This window comes from Dermacentor silvarum, chromosome 6, assembly GCF_013339745.2.
Source record: "Dermacentor silvarum isolate Dsil-2018 chromosome 6, BIME_Dsil_1.4, whole genome shotgun sequence".
Lineage (NCBI taxonomy): Eukaryota > Metazoa > Arthropoda > Arachnida > Ixodida > Ixodidae > Dermacentor > Dermacentor silvarum.
This window is the reverse complement of record NC_051159.1, coordinates 94,061,052-94,078,312: the sequence shown is the minus strand read 5'-3', so window position 1 is coordinate 94,078,312 and position 17,261 is coordinate 94,061,052. Positions and strand designations below refer to the sequence as shown.

Below are 17,261 nucleotides of genomic sequence, written 5' to 3'. Positions count from 1 at the left end.
TCAATGCAAAAGTGAGGAAAAAGCAGGTTGGCGAGCAAGCAATTGGCAACTATGGCATCGATTCTAGGAATGCAAGAGGAGAGATGTTGGTAGAATTCGCGGAAAGGAATAGGCTCCGAATAATGAATACATTCTTCAAGAAGCGCAGCAACAGGAAGTGGACCTGGAAAAGCCCTAATGGAGAAACAAGGAATGAAATAGATTTCATACTCTCTGCCAACCCGAGCATAGTGCAGAATGTACAAGTGTTAGGTAAGGTAAAGTGCAGTGACCATAGGTTAGTGAGGTCTAGGATTTCTCTCAATCTGAAGAGAGAAAGAGTGAAATTAGTCAAGAGGAAACAGGCCGACCTAGACGCAGTAAGGGTGAAAGCAGACCAATTCAGGCTGGTGCTCGCAAACAAATATGCAGCTTTAGAACAAGAAGATGAAGATAACATAGAGGTAATGAACTAAACCGTAACTAGGCTGATCTCAGAAGCAGCAGTTGAAGTGGGAGGTAAGGCACCAAGGCAACCAGTAGGGAAGCTCTCCCAAGAAACAAAGGACCTAATAAAGAAACAACAAAACATGAAAGTTTCGAACTCAAGAGATCACATAGAATTCGTTGAACTGTCAAAACTGATCAACAAGAAGAAAGTAAGGGATATTCGAAATTATAACGTGGGAAAGATTGAGGAAGCTCTAAAATATGGACGCAGCATGAAATCAGTAAGAAGAAAGCTTGGCATAGGACAAGGCAAGATGTATACACTGAAAGATAAGCATGGTAATATCAACAATTTCGATGACATAGTAAAAGCAGAGGAAGAATTCTATACTGACCTGTACAGTTCCCAAAACAGCCAAGCTACTTTCATTCGAAATAGTGATGAACCGGATACAGAAGCTTCTTCTATAACTAGCGATGAAGTTAGAAGGGCCTTGAAAGACATGACCAGGGGAAAAGCGGCTGGAGAAGATGGAATAACAGTAGATTTAATCAAAGATGGAGGAGATATCATGCTTGAAAAGCTTGCGACCCTTTATACGCAATGCCTCACAACTTCAAGTGTACCAGAGAGCTGGAAGAACGCCAACATTATACTTATCCATAAGAAGGGAGACGTTAAAGAATTGAAGAATTACAGACCCATTAGCTTGCTTTCAGTATTGTATAAAATACTCACTAAGATAATTTCCAATAGAATCAGGGCAACACTTGACTTCAGCCAACCAAGAGAGCAGGCTGGCTTCAGGAAGGGATATTCTACGATGGATCATATCCATGTCATCAATCAGGTAATCGAGAAATCTGCGGAGTACAATCAACCTCTCTATATGGCTTTCATAGATTATGAAAAGGCATTTGATTCAGTAGAGATACAAGCAGTAATAGAGACATTGCACAATCAAGGAGTACAGGAGGCATACGTGAATATCTTAGCAAATATCTACAAGGATTCCACAGCTACCTTGATTCTCCACAAGAAAAGTAGAAAGTTACCTATCAAGAAAGGGGTCAGGCAAGGAGACACAATCTCTCCAATGATATTCACTGCATGCTTAGAAGAAGTATTCAAGCTCTTAGACTGGGCAGGCTTAGGAGTGAGGATCGACGGTGAATATCTCAACCTTCGGTTTGCAGATGACATTGTCCTATTCAGCAACAATGGAGACGAATTACAACAAATGATTGAGGACCTTAATCAAGAAAGTGTAAGAATTGGGTTGAAGATGAATATGCAGAAGACAAAGATAATGTTCAATAGCCTGGCAAGGGAACAAGAATTCAGGATTGCCATTCAGCATCTAGAGTCTCTAAAGGAATACGTTTATCTAGGTTAATTAATCACAGGGGACCCTGATCATGAGAAAGAAATTTACAGAAGAATGAAATTGGGTTGGTGTGCATACGGCAGGCATTGCCAAATCCTGACCGGGAGCTTACCACTGTCTTTGAAAAGAAAAGTGTACAATCATTGCATTCTACCGGTGCTAACATACGGGCAGAAACTTGGAGGTTAACAAAGAAGCTCGAGAACAAGTTAAGGACCGCACAAAGAGCGATGGAACGAAAAATCTTAGGAGTAACGTTAAGAGACAGGCAGAGAACGGTATGGATCAGAGAACAAACGGGGATAGACAATATTCTAGTTGACATTAAGCGGAAGAAATGGAGCTGGGCAGGCCATGTAATGCGTAGGATGGATAACCGGTGGACCATTAGGGTTACAGAATGGATACCAAGAGAAGGGAAGTGCAGTCGAGGACGGCAGAAAACCAGGTGGGATGATGAAGTTAGGAAATTCGCAGGCGCAAGTTGGAATGCGCTAGCGCAAGACAGGGGTAATTGGAGATCGCATTGAAAGGCCTTTGTCCTGCAGTGGACATAAATATAGGCTGATGATGATGATGATGATGATGAAGTACAGAGCCTGAATATGCATGTCATATGGTGTCTTCCATTTTGAGCTAACTTCAGAATTTGTTTACTTGATTTGGGGGTCTTCTGAATGACATATTTTAGAGTTTCCAAGTCTAAACTAGTTTTAAAGCTTTTGACACTTTCTAATGTGGGGGCAGTAAAAATATAGGACGACGACCTCATTCGTTCAAAGTGGCAACGTGTGGATGAATGTCACGAAGGCATTGATGGTATCACTTATGAAGGCAGCCATCACCACCTGTAAAAGCTGAGCTTGCTCTGCATGAGTTACCTTGCATAAGGGTGTCCTTGTGTGGCCTATTAACACTATATTAATACCTAATGCCTGTAGCATGTAGTTGTAAATTACATGTCAATGTGTTTGCTTGCTGTTACACATGTATGTTTTTTTTTTTTTTTTTTTTTTTTTTTTCATGCGATGTCTGCCTGCATAGTTGAAGTAGTTATTGGTGATGCAATATGTGCTCTTGCTGTTCAGCTGTGTCACCTTCAAACAGCTAGTAAAGATTCACGTGAGGTGTAAGGTAGGCTTTCATAAATAGCATTTTGGTTTACCTGTATAAAGTATGATTGAGGAAAGATCATTCTAATGCATACATGCCAATTGACTTCACTCATGTTTTGGCTAATGCTTAGTGTATTATATACTGTTTACATTCTATAGATTTCAAAGTTGACTTATAGTTTAGTTTTTACAGACTTGCAGTGGGCTTCACCAGCATGGTAAAATTTAATTGCCTCGAGCTGTCACCTGTTCGATGGCCTGGTGGTTGAAGCTCGGATCGCTACCATGCTGCAAGCACAGTATTAACTTCCAGTTTTTTACTTTGTGCAGTCGCATGAACAATGTCTCACTGAAACAATTGATGAAAGAAAGAAAGGAAGAAGCAGAACAGTGCAACCTTTAAAATAGAATGCAGGTTGTCTTCAGCAGCTTTATGTACTCCACTCTGAAAATTAGATTTTTCATCAAATTTTGCTTTTTTGTTTTTTACTTGCTTGTACATCTAGACCTGCATTGTGAACATTTTTGTTTGAACTGCATCTGCATGTTACCAAAATGTTCATTTATGCATGCCTGTTCCTTATGGCCCACATTTGTGTAGCTAAAACAAGAGACCTCGAGTGGGAAGCTCTTCTTGCCATCGAGGAGAAACTGCGGCTCATGGAAAATCAGTCATCACCTATGAAGCCACTCGATGAGTCTATGGTCGAGTTCCTTCGCAGCCAGATTGCCAGCAGCCCAGCTGATGCCGTTGAGCACGTAACATCTAAGGTGACGACGTCCTTGACAGCTGAGCCCTTGTCAAATAGCTCTAATGTGATCAAAACAACGGCCAGTAGTGAGGAAATGCCAGTCATTGCAGCTGCCGATTGTACAACTACAAATGCCTCTGCCTGTCCTTTGGCAACAAAGGACCCTGACACGTCAACAACACTGTCCTCGGACAGCACTGACTTGTTCTCAGGACAAGACGGCATCTACCAGGAAGACGACATAGCAGATGACATCCCTCCCCCTCTCCCGTCCTCTCCTCCACCTGACATGTGCGACGCTGATGACAGTGCTACTGATGATGGTGTCGATGTGGACGACCTCGTTGTGTGCAAAGTTAGGAGAGCGGTTCTTGTGAACGGCTTCGATGAATCAGTGAATGATGCCTCCACTGAGTTTCTTGCCACGAAGTCCATAGAAGAAGGTACAAGTGGTCTGTCGTCTGAAGAAGAGAGTGAAGCCGATATTTGTGGTAGCAGAATTTCAACCTGGAGTGGCACGTTTGGAGTGGATGGCTTGATGGCTTATGGTGGTGCTCCCAATGGTGCTCCAAGAGCTGACCAAAATGGCAACATTCGTCACGATGGTGAGAGTCCTCCTCCAACTTTTTTTCCAGGAAGTCTTGCAGGCCTTCTCCTCTGTCCTCCAAAAGGCACACTCCGGAGCTGGCTACTGTCCTTTTTGCGTGTTTCTCTGCGTTTTGTGCACTGTGTAATTGCCTGCCCTGTAGCTGTGCCTGCATAAATACCTGTGCCTCTTGTGTACTCTGCCCTGTGAGCACCCACACCTACCCCACCCACCTGTGGCCTGTGTTTGGGACAGTGTTGTGACTGCACGACGCCTGGGTCGCATGTGGGCACCTTCTGCAGTGGTGCATGTGGCATGTCTGACACTCCTCACATCTACGTGACCTCGGCGGTGGCTGCCGTGCCTGCTTCTGCAACTAACATTTTCACCTGCTGTGTTCACCAATTGGCTGTCTTTCAAACTGTGTTTCGTTTTCCAGAGCCAAAGAAGAGGAAGTGTGAGTTTTGATAGCAATGAAAGTTAAATTAGTTGGTAACTGATTATTCAAAGCAACAATGCTCTGGAAAGGGCCTCATGCCGTCAAAGCTCAGGAATCTGAGCTACTTTATACATATTCTCACTGTAAAAATAGACTGAGAGAGAGAAATAAGCAAATATACAGGGTAGAACTGTGTATACAATCACCATAATTTCAAACGCGAACAGGAAATAACTGATCAGAAAGCCTGTTACGTGTAATTACATGGAAGTGCAACTGTAATCACTCCGTAGCCGATTTTTAAGCATGGAGTAGTTCAAAAAGTATATTTTGTAGTCTGAATTAAAGCACTGTTACAAATGCAGGTAAACCTGGAAACAAAATAATGCATTGGAGTAGTTTCGGAATTGTTCCCGTTTGAATTTATACTTATAGTACATGCAACTCGGTACTAGGTGCCCTAGAAATCTTCGTTGTCAGCATGTTTTATTCACTGCTCTGTCATTGAACTCCTTTGTTGATAATTTTATGATGATGTAACATTTTTTTTAATATCCAGTTCTTCAATGCAAAAGCAAATTTCCCGCCACATTTTTTCGTTAGGAATGGCTTGAAGTTTTTAGGATGCAAAGCACCTCTATTTTCTGTGCACAGTTCTAGAACATATATACTGGTTGTCCAAAAAGTAGCTGTGCAGTGGTAATGGTGGTTTTAGAATTTGAAGTTTTACTTATGGCATAGCAGTGATCACTACAAGAGATGCTGAAAATGTCCACCTCCGGCTTGAAGGCATGTCTGCACACGGCACTGCATATTTTAAAAACTCGGTGGAGGGTTGCTGGAGTTTAATGTGCTGGGTAATGGCTCTCTGTGGCTACTGCAGTGTGCAAGGATTGTTCTTGTACAGTCGTCCTTTAAGTGCAGCCACAGACGCTATTAGACAAACTACAGGTCTTGCGCTATCGTATCGCATGTGAAACTGCAATGCCATTTCACAATATCATCATATTTTTGTTTAGTTTCTCACTGCATAATTACTTTTTGGACACCCAGTATGAGCTATGTGCCTTTCCAAACACCAACGGCCATTTGCCACCTTGCTGTCAGCGTTAACAAAGCTCCAGTATTTACTGAGAGGGTGCCGCACATGTATTGTACACTTGATGGAACGAGCATTCCCTAGCTAGATTAAATATCAGAGCCACATTGTCTTTGAGACCAGGTCACAGGATTACATTGAATAGCAATAGCTCAATTCATCACTGGTACGTTTCTGGAAATGAACAAATCACTTTACCACAACGTCCTAGCTTCAGTACGTCCTTCACTTGCAGCAGCTAAGCTATTATGGACTGCATGATCCAAACTCTAGAACAGTAAAAAAAAAAAAAAAAAAAGAAAGAAAAAAAGGAGTGCTTTTCAGGCTCACTTAGTTTCAGTGACTGCATTTTTAATACACACTGTTCCTGTAGGAGTAAATTGAGTTACCATTTAGCATGATAGTCCCTTAGCAAGTCCCTCATTTCTCTTAGCTATTTTGCAAATTAATTAAGCCAAATTACATACATAGAGATTCCAATCAAATTTTTGTACCCAAACAATTACGTGGATGATCATAATTTTTTTTTTTATTGTGGAGTTACAGAAGTTGAGTTTGGATTTATAGCACTGCCCACACGTAAGAACAAGCCCACGGAAAAAAAAAACATTGCTCTTAAATATAATTTTATTGCCAATTACCTTCTTTCATTAAACAAAACTCTATGGCTTTATAAAATTAAGCAGATTTTGTGTGTTTACAAAAAGAGCTTACGGCCTGTTCATTGTTTCAATCATTGAAAGGGTAATATCAAGCAAAAATTGATTGTTATACTTATGAGCCACAGAGAGCTGCTTTTAATATCTCTGATAGAGAATGCCAGTCAACATCAATTTTCTTGATGTGATGTACTGCATTAGAATCGATTCAAAGCAACAGGAAAATATTATCTTCACGTGCCTCTTACTATAAGTTTGTGGGGGATGGCACCTTCTCTGCTTCCACTACTAGCTGCAATGTTGTGAATCATGGTGGCAGTTGCAGCATGTTTGACAACAGTTAGGTATTGCGTAAGATTTTTAGGCATTCTAGATGATCACATCCATATTGTATTGGAGAAAAAGCAGCACTGCATATTGCTGGTTGTGTTTTGTGAGTAAAGTGTGCCTGCAAACAATATGTAGATGTCAGTGAGGCAAATTTGTGCTTTAGCCACACCCATGATGCATAAGCAATATTTAAGCAGTTAAGTAAAAGAGAAAGAGGTTAATTACACGTTAGTTTTAAGACTTACTCAGCACTTCTTTTTCCTTACTTCATGCTCCTCTGGAACTTGTCAATATTTTTTCTCATGCACCTTTATATGCATTTCTAAATAAACCTGTCAATTATTGGGCTGCATGCAAATTTTTTTTGTAATTGCGTAATTTTGGGGAATCTGCAGATATTAGACTAATACGTAACAAATTACATGCAAATTATTACTTGTAATCAATTACATTTCTTTGTAGTTTTGTAATTTAACAATTACTTTGTTTACTCGGTAACACTCACTGTAATTCAATTACTTTTTACAGTAACCAATTACATGTAACCAATTACTTTCTTCACGAGACAAGTGGTAACAGGTGACGCAGCTTCGAGAACCTTAATTTGGCGGGAACTACAGTAGAATGCCTGAGATCGTTCCGCAAACCAGCCTTGCAGATGCGCATGTTCAGACAGGCAAACTGAAGACCTTATGGTGAGCCATCGGCGTTTAATCGATGATAACTTAGTGGCACCTAAGCACGCAGCTCTGCGCACCACTTCGCCTCAATATTTGTTTACCACTTTGCCTCAATATATGTTGGCCAACGAATTAAACCGGGGCTGGTATGTGTCGATAGCAACAGCCACTTAGGATATTAATGCCAGGAAATCACCTACAGGCAATTTTCTTCACCTTTTCATTGGCCCGCCAGGGAACGTCTACTCCAAGTCCCAGTAACAATGAAGCACTGCGCTTCATAGAGGACTCACATCTTTAGTAACATCCATCTTGTGTACAAGATGTCCATACCTTGCAACGCCACCTTGCCCCAAGTGCACACATCGAGCGAGTTTTCAATGTCACTACTGATCTCTCCACAACAAAAATGAGAAAAAAAAGTCCGATTAATTTATGGAGAGTACGTGTTAGTGAAAAAAGCAATGCGTGAAAGGCTGCAGAGGACGCACTTAAAGTGCCAGGCCAGCTCGCTCTAATGTATCTATGCTATGTACACAAAAGTTCAGAGAAAAGTAACATTGAAGTAATAGATTACTTTTGAGTAATTCCTCAGTTATCTCTGAGGAGCAGTATTTGGTAACTGTAATCAATTACATTTTTTAATAAAGTAATTGTAATCGGTTACATTTTCTGTAACATGTACAAGACTGACAGATATTTAAGTACTTCAAGGAGCACCCTCATAGAACACATTGTCAGCTTTCATCAGCACGAAAAAAATGTCAATTGATGTATGTAGCTGCGATATGCTAGTTGTAACGTACACAGCGCACCTTGCTTACAGTACTACTCTTTCAGCGGGACTTTCAGTAGATTGGTGCATCTTCAAACTGGGCTAACTTGTGCTTAGAATCAGGTGAAATCCAGCTTCTTAAGTTCACAAAATGCTTTTGTGAACAGCCGTAGAAGAACAACTTCAAAGGACCAGTATACTGTTTTTGTTTTTGTTTTTTTGGCATGGTTACCAGACCCAATTACCATTCAGCAGACCCACTTTGTGACTAGGTATTTTGCTACTGAGCTCTAGAGGTTGTGGGTTCGATCCAAGCCTTCGTGGCCACATTTTGGTGGGAGCAAAATGCAAAAACACTCTTGTATTTAGGTTTAGGTGCACAGTAAAGAACTCCAGGTGGCCAAAATTAAACTAGGGTCCCCCACTATGGTGTGCATCATAATCAAATCATGGTTTTGGCACCTAAAACACAATTCTAATTCTTCGTTATCATTGAGCAGTTGAAATAATTATTTCAAGAATTTTAATGGATGGTAGTGTTTGAGGTAAGGAAAAACAGATTTCGAATATAAAACATTTCGTCAGAGCACAATGGATTTAGGGGTAATTTATTAAGCACTTAGCAAGGAAATGTCCCTGTTGGAAGACATTTATCATCATTTATAAAAGAAAAAGGTGGAAGTATGCCCTCTAAGAGAAATAAATAGGCACTATGTGCATCTGCGAAAATCCTTTTTCTGTTTTGCGCTACAGCACCTCTTTGTATGGCATTCATGTGTAACGCTTTTTTGTATTTGTCAGATGTCTCTTGCACCACTTATATGCCATTTGTGTAAGACAAGATGCAGCCTTGTTTAGTGTGATTGAGTGCACATTCTTGTGTGCGTGTCTTTTTTTTTTTTTCATGTGCTTTATTTTTGTTTGTTAACACATTAGCTACCCCAGCTGATCATGAATGTGTTTTTGACACTTCTCTCGCTCAAAACAGATGGAGGATCGCTAGCAGAAGCTGCTCTTAAGGAACTGGAAGCCAAAAATAGGAGTCCTACAGCAACAAAGAGCACACTTATTATCCACAGCGTTCAGAGGGTGAGTACACGATGTTATCATGCACTGTTTATCTAGTTGCAAGGCACTAAGCCTCACAGGGCTGCCTATGCTTGTTACATACCGCATTTGGTTTAACCGGATGCTGTACGTATTTTTGGTAAACTAACGCACTGCAAATAGCATTGGCATGTTTTGCATTGGCTTTACAGTCGCATGATTTGGTGTGCTGTATTTTAGTGGCAGAGGTTATCACAAATTTCTGGCTATCCCAATCTGTAGCCGACAGTAGTAATCGAACTAAGATAGCTATAATTGGCAGGGTTGGCAGTGGGAGCAAGGCAAACACGAACACAACTCACTCGATGGTCATGAACACACTGTCAGAATGCTGACGTGATGGCGTACGCGAACTAGGCGTACGATAACACAGCGCACATGAAGCCACAAGCTATCGCAGGTCCGCTAGCCTTTGAACCCACCGCAGATTTCCTCCAAGGTAGGACGCACGCGGCCACACTCAGCCGCTGCAGCTGCAGTAGAAGAGGAGATGCACACCCCCTTGAGCACATAAGAAGACAGCGCACACCCTCGTCACCTTCCTCCCTTGCGAGCTCGAGAAGACACAGGACAAGTTGAGGAAACAGGAAGGCAGCCTTTTGAGCAAGATTGCTGGCTTCTTCTAGCAGCATATACAGGCATAATATTTTGCTAAGATGTTTATGACAGTATTTCCTAGCGGCTATGAAAATGTTTTCCTCGTATTCAAAAAGTACTGTAGGGCACCTTTAACAGATTCAGCTCGCAGGGTCCATATAGCGCTATGTCAAAACTGAGCCATCTGTTGGAGCTGTGGATGACCTAGTCTACCACAAGTGGTTACACGCAGAGCTTTTGCATGCGAGTTTAAGTCTTGTGTCTTCTTTCTGATGGTGTGTGCCCCCTTTTTTTGCATGTGCCTGAATAGGAAGCTGCCATTCCAAGCTTAAAGGTATGTGCTCATTCTTTGCACGTGTTTTGAATTCTATTTTGTCTTTACTAACCAACTAACACTTACAGAACACATGTGGTATGTGTGCACAGTCAAGTAATTGTTATTGAGCTGCACCAAGCGTCTTAGGGAAATTATTTAAATACATAGTAGGAACAGCTTCCTCTTGTACATCTACTGCAGCGTAGATTATATTTTGATTTTGCAAGAATTGCAAGGAGTTGCGACAGTTTATTGAGATCTTTCATATGCATGCAAAAACATTGCTGAGCATGTATCATATCTTTTGTTGCATACAAGATGCGTGTTGGGCAGGATTTTAAAACAAGGCAGTCTTGGACCTAACTTGTGAAATAAATCACACGACAAAACTTTCTTATTCATAACCCACGTCTAAACGTCTACCAGGGTTTATCATATGAAAACCAATCTAGAAGGTGGCTCTACTGCGTCAGTGTTATGATAATTTTGGGAGTACATTTTTCTTTTCAAAGCAGCATCTGACTAAGAGAGCAATGGTTTTGTTTAAGAACATTTAGGTAAGTTAATTAGCAAGTCAAGCACATGCACATTAAGTCTTCAAGAATGGAGAAAAAGAATCTGTCATGTTTCTGTCAGATTCGGTCACTAGCAAGTAACTCTTACAAAAAGGCAAGCTTATAGACCACTGACCCACTGTGACACAGCTGTGCAAAATATACTGTGCATGAATGCAGCATCGTATTGCGGGTCTTTTTAAATTTTATGAAGAAAAGTTTGAACCTCTTCTACATGGGAACAATTTGGTCTACCTTTACAATGACAGTAGCTCCTAGCATATGGAATTGACAAGTGTGCAACATGTTCTCATAAAAGGTTCTGCTGTACACTATTCATCTCTAGGTGAAAATCGACCAGCAAGGACATTGGCGTGAGGTTTCTCAGGTACTGAGTCAAACGTGTTTTTTCACGGATGGCACTCATCATGAGTTGCCTACTGCTTTTTTTATAACAGCTCATCTGGTGCTGTGCTGTACCTTCCAAATGCCCCCAACAGTGCGCTTAATTCATTTGCTGCTTAGCTTGCTTGAGTTCATAATGCTGCTTGTTCTCTGTTCTTTTAATTTATGTAGTGTTGCACATCAGGAAAATACACATTGGAATGCCAGGATATGTAGAGTCACATCAATATGACGGTCTACCTTTAAGGTTTAAGGTTTGTTAGTGTAAGCCACCGTACCAAAAGGACTCTCAAGCTTATTTACTTCTAAGGCGCTAATGTGTTGACTGACAAATGGAGGAGGTGCTTAAAATAAATTTTTAAAAGGAAGCATTTGTTTTTTGAGGGGTGTCCTCATGTGACAGGAAGAAAGATTACAACTCTCAAAAACTTATGCTGACCCTTTTCACAGTTTTTGAAGGATACTGAAATCTGTGGTACTCAAAAGTGCATAACTATTACAGGCCAGAATGCAATGAAAATAAGATTGTCAGACATACACACCCAGTACCAGTCTGTTAGCGCTCTGGGACCATACTTCATCTATTTGTAGTACTCAATAACATAAAAAACAAGAACACACACAAAAAAACATAACTATGTGGTGCCATTTTAAACATTCTTTAGAGGTTTATATTAGGATACATGGTGTGAGGAGCTCTTTTCTGAGGTTACTAACAGTTCTAACATATTTGCATGTGTGTATGTCAAGTTTTAATTTTAATTGGATAGGATGCATATTGGAAACACAGCACTGCTTGTTTTGTATTGTTTTTTTTCTTCTTTTTTAGATGTTTTAGGTTTTACAACTTCTCTCTGAAGAAGACAAACTTCATTTCAAATAGTACCTATTGTCAGTTCAGTGCCTTTACTGCACCGACAGTGGGTCCTACTACTGAAACGAGATGTAATGTAGTGTAAATTCAGTTTGGTCTGAAATTGTTGCAAGTGCTATTTCCTCCCGATGTAACTCATGTCATATGCATTAATATGCATCTTCAAATATTAGTAGACATTCTTACTTCTCGGGCTATTTGCGCAAATGCCAACTAAAGGTGTCCTGCTGATCGCTCCTGGTAGAATTAACACAGGAAAAGGCTTAAATACCATAAAACATGCTTAAATAATCTTTTCTTTTCTCACTAGCTTTTCTTGTGCTCAGAACCTGAGGATGTTATAATCTGGAAAATCTCTTAGTGCATTTCAGCTCTGCATTGCAATGAAACATCTTTGCTTATTCTAAACGGACCTCACAACTGCATTAAAGCAATCCTTTGCTTAGCTATCATTTGTAACAGCAGGACAATGGGCATAAAGTAGGATGGACAGGCTTAAAAGAACAAAAGAGAAAAAGGTAGGTCAGCTGTATTTGTAAATTACCCTCAGTCAATACCAAAAAAGCCACTCTTACCAAGAAAGTAGTCTTAGTAAGCCAGACAAAATGCCAAAACAAAAGACAGCTGGTAATGTCGCGTTAAAGTTCTCGCGCCAGCTTGCAGTGGTGTCATCGATTTTGATCGCGTCTGCTTGAGCCTAGTAAAGTATTGGACTATAAATTGGAATGCATTCTATTCTAGAGGAGGCAAATACTGTAGAACTTGACAAGTTTCAAAAATTTTTACATTACCAGAACGGCCCAAATACTAAAAAATACGTCAAAATTCGTGACATCACACAGACGTACTGGTGCTGGGGTTTCAGCGTAAATGGAAGTTTAGCCTTAATTTTTTTTCTCATAATCAACCTTTTACCATAAACTTAAGAAAAGTAGAGTTTTTAAAGATTGCTTTATTATTCTAAACTGAATATCATTTCTAGTAGTCAGTGTCCCAGTAATCATTCTGACCTGTTGGCTTATATAGTAATTGCAGAACCAGCATTATTCCTGCAATAATTTAGGCCATCGTATTTTTTAGTTGCCTTAGGTGCTTCTTGCTGCTTCTGGAGCCATGCTTTATGTGGTGCTTAGGTGCAATGAGTGCTTTGTGTCCTACTGTAGCTCCGAACACCCCAATTTTTGTGGTTGTCCCGTGGCTGCAGGTGGATGACACATCTCTCTCCATCTCACCAAGCAGCCTGCGAAATCAGAACCAGCACTCTGGCGAGAGGAGCATCTCTTCATCATGCAGTGAAGCAGAAGGGGAAGGTAAAGGTAGTTTTTCATCATAAACTTTTTCTCTCCAAACATTTTCTCTGCAAAGGTACATTCAAAGGCCTGACAGGTCTAGGATGAACACAGAAATGCTCTAATTACAAATTACAATGTACATCAGCCAGAGCTTGTATGATAAGGAAAAGCATCACATCTCTTGCGAAACATGCCCATGTGCACTACCATTTGTGCTTTTTGTTTCCTTTGTTGAAAAAAATGCAGAGAACAAGAGAGAGAGAGAGAGAAGAGACTTTATTTGCACCCGTCAACTAGATGACGGGGTAGAGGCTCCCCGCAGGGGCGTCTGCGAAAGCAGGCGTTTGGTGTGTTGCGACACCACGGACCCGAGCACATGGGGGTTGGACCCTCCCGCGTGTAGCCGTGCGCGGCTTAGCCGTGTCTGGGGAAAGGGGGATCCTGGGGGTTGAGCCGATGCCGGGTGTTTGGACCTTTAAGGCCCCCGGCGGAGGCAACACACCTCTTCGGCCTCTGCTTCACATAGACGGCACCCCTGGGCTGACCCACCCAGGGGAAATCGGCTGGTCGCCTTTTCCTATCCCCCTCTCTGACCTTTTTCTTTCCTATCTCCTTTCTTTACTGTCCTGTCTTCTCTTCTCTTCTCTTACTTCCACGTTTTTCATAGGCGGCTTGGGTTAACCTTGTGTACCTGTCCTCCCATGGGCATAATACATTCGGTTATAGTAGCGATGTACGGCTGGCGTATGCTGTCTTAAACATTAAGAACTGCAGCGTCCCCAAGTTGGGCTCCATGGTGGGTGGCCGCCATTGCTGCCGAACACAAAACTAATTACATGGGAACCCCTACATTTCCCCGTCTTGATCGCCAGCCTCAGAAGAGGGGGCGCACCGATGAATCCTTGTATACGTTTACAAAGCCAACTGAAACTTTCCCGCGATTCCACGTGATCCACAGTGAGAAAACCGAAAAATCAGCCCGAATAATTTCACCATTTGTTGTCGCAAAATCTCTGACCGAAAACCTTGGACCTGGCTACAAGATCACCAGAATGACCAGCGGTGACCTTCTGTTGGAGGTTAAGGATCACCAACAATACCAAAAGCTCACCAGTCTTCAATCACTCGGACAGCACCCGGTAACTGTTACGCCACATCGAACCATGAATACCTCACGCGGAGTAGTATCTGACGTAGACCTCCTAGAATTGACTGAAACCGAGCTTCTAGAAGGCTGGAGCGACCAAAATGTCATCAATGTGCAACGCATAAAAATCAGGCGGGACAATAAAGAAATACCAACACACCATCTAATTCTGACATTTTCATCAAGCATTCTGCCCCAGACGATCCTAACAGGCTACATCAAACGGAACGTGCGACCTTACATCCCAAATCCGAGACGATGCTACCAGTGCCAAAGGTTCGGACACGGTTCGCAGAGTTGCCGTGGTCGACTCACCTGCGGCAAGTGCGGAGTGCAAGGCCATGCCTCAGATAGCTGTGAGGCCACGCCTCACTGTGTAAATTGTGACGGCGAACATCCGGCGTATTCTCGCTCTTGTCCAGGCTGGAAAAGAGAAAAAGAAATAATAACTATAAAGGTCCGTGAGAACATCTCGTTCAGGGAAGCACGCAAAAGGTGCTCGCCTTTTCATAACACTACATACGCTGATGCGGCACGTCAGGGGGCACGGTCGCATCGGCTTCCGCCACCAGCCCGGCCTGCACGTAGCGAGCCGTCGGCTGGGGCAACCGCCCCTACGGTGGGAGCAGCCAAGGCTGCCCTGCCCTCCCTCGACTCGGCCACACCAGTGGCCTCTGCAAACCTTGGCAGCAGCCAGGGCCGCACAGAGGCAAAGGAGGGTCCATCAACCTCCGCACTGGTGGGGGCAAAGGCTTTGTCCTCAAAGACGAAGCCTGTACGTACACATCGCTCGTTGGAGCGAGTGTCCAAAGCCCCGGATGAGGCAATGGACACTACCACATGCGAGATGGCGCATGGAGCGCCTAGGGTGCGACGAGGCTCTCTCGAGCACCCCCAAAAGGGGAAAACTCCAATTACAGGGCCTGAAAAGGCTCTGTAGGATAAGTCCAAGTACTCGACCAAGACACACAGCACATTTCCTTCCAACATGAACACAATAATTCAGTGGAATATAAGGGGACTACTGCACAACCTAGACGACATTCAAGAACTTTTACACAAATTTAATCCAAAAGTGCTGTGTGTCCAGGAAACTCACCTTAACTCTAGAAACAGCAGCTTTCTCCGTCAGTATAATATTTTCCGAAGAGATCGCGAGGATGCTGCCGCATCATCTGGAGGTGTGGCCATAATACTCGATAGAACTGTAGCCTGTCAGCATTTTCCACTGCAAACCGCACTGGAGGCCGTGGCTGTTCGTGCTGTCCTTTCAAATAAACTGGTAACCATTTGCTCGCTCTATATACCTCCAAACTACCAGCTGCACAAACAAGAATTTCAGTCTTTCATTGATGAGCTCCCCGAACCCTACCTTGTTCTTGGGGATCTCAATGCACACCGCGGCCTGTGGGGCGACTCTCGCATCGATGCGCGAGGCCGTTTAATTGAAGACTTTCTTTTCTCATCCGGTGCGTGTCTGCTAAACAAAAAAGAACCTACATATTATTGTCTCGCAAACAGAACCTTTTCCTCCATAGATCTCAGCATAGCTTCTCCATCCATATTACCTGAACTCGAATGGGAAGTTATAAAAAACCCTTATGGGAGCGACCATTTCCCTATACTGCTGCGAGCACAAAGACAATACGAATCTCCACCACATGCCCCCCAGTGGAAGGTCGATGCAGGGAACTGGGAGAAATTCCAGACACTTACCAGTACGATCTCGTGGGCTGACATGTCTGTGCTCGGAGTTGACGGTGCCGTCGAGTATTTTACCAACTTCATAATTGATGCAGCATCTAAGTGTATTCCCCAAACAAGTGGACTTTCTCGTAAACCTCGTGTTCCGTGGTGGAATGAACAATGTCGGAACGCGCGTAGGCAGCAGAACAAAGCATGGAGGCAGCTTCGCGATTCTCCTACTGCTGAAAACCTTGTCAATTTCAAGCAAATTAAGTCCCAAGGTAGGAGAACGCGCAGACAAGCCAGGAGAGACAGCTGGCAAAAATTCTTATCAAGCATCAATTCGTACACGGATGAGGCCAAGGTTTGGAACAGGGTCAATAGAGTAAGAGGACGACAAACACATCCGCCTCCCTTGATACACACGCAGGGAGACAGCCTGGAGGACCAAGCAAATCATCTGGGTGCTCATTTTGAACATGTGTCCAGTTCATCACATTATTCTCCAGCATTTACAAAATACAAAGCAGCAATAGAAAAGAAAAACCTAGACCGAAAGAGCACCGGGAACGAGCCATATAACTTACCTTTCTCTCTAGCAGAGCTGTATGCATCACTCACCTGTTGCAACCGATCTGCCCCAGGCTCTGACCGCATACTATACGAAATGTTAAAAAACCTGCCCTCTGAAACGAAGAAAACGCTTCTCTGTCTGTATAACTTTATTTGGACCTCCGGCGAGATCCCCTCTGCCTGGAAAGAGGCCATAGTGATCCCTATCCTAAAGCAGGGCAAGGATCCATCGTCCGTATCCAGCTATCGGCCCATAGCTCTAACAAGCTGCATCTGCAAAGTCTTCGAGAAGATGATAAACTGGCGTCTAATACATTTCCTAGAATCAAGCAAGCTACTTGACCCATACCAGTGTGGGTTTCGCGATGGCCGATCCACCACTGACCATCTGATACGCATAGAGGCTCAGATTCGTGAAGCCTTTGTCCACAAGCAATTCTTCCTGTCTGTTTTCCTCG

General features: G+C 42.7%; 1 protein-coding gene across 1 annotated transcript in view; it reads left to right on the top strand.

Moving 5' to 3' along the window:
- The window catches only part of LOC119456788 (serine-rich adhesin for platelets), an 88,335-nt gene that overhangs the window by 33,246 nt on the left and 37,828 nt on the right, over positions 1 to 17,261 (top strand). The window contains exons 8-12 of the mRNA XM_049669076.1: positions 3,534 to 4,289; positions 9,241 to 9,341; positions 10,267 to 10,290; positions 11,173 to 11,214; positions 13,310 to 13,415. Of these exons, the coding sequence (XP_049525033.1) occupies positions 3,534 to 4,289; positions 9,241 to 9,341; positions 10,267 to 10,290; positions 11,173 to 11,214; positions 13,310 to 13,415 (1,029 nt within the window). The remainder of the gene's footprint in view (positions 1 to 3,533; positions 4,290 to 9,240; positions 9,342 to 10,266; positions 10,291 to 11,172; positions 11,215 to 13,309; positions 13,416 to 17,261) is intronic.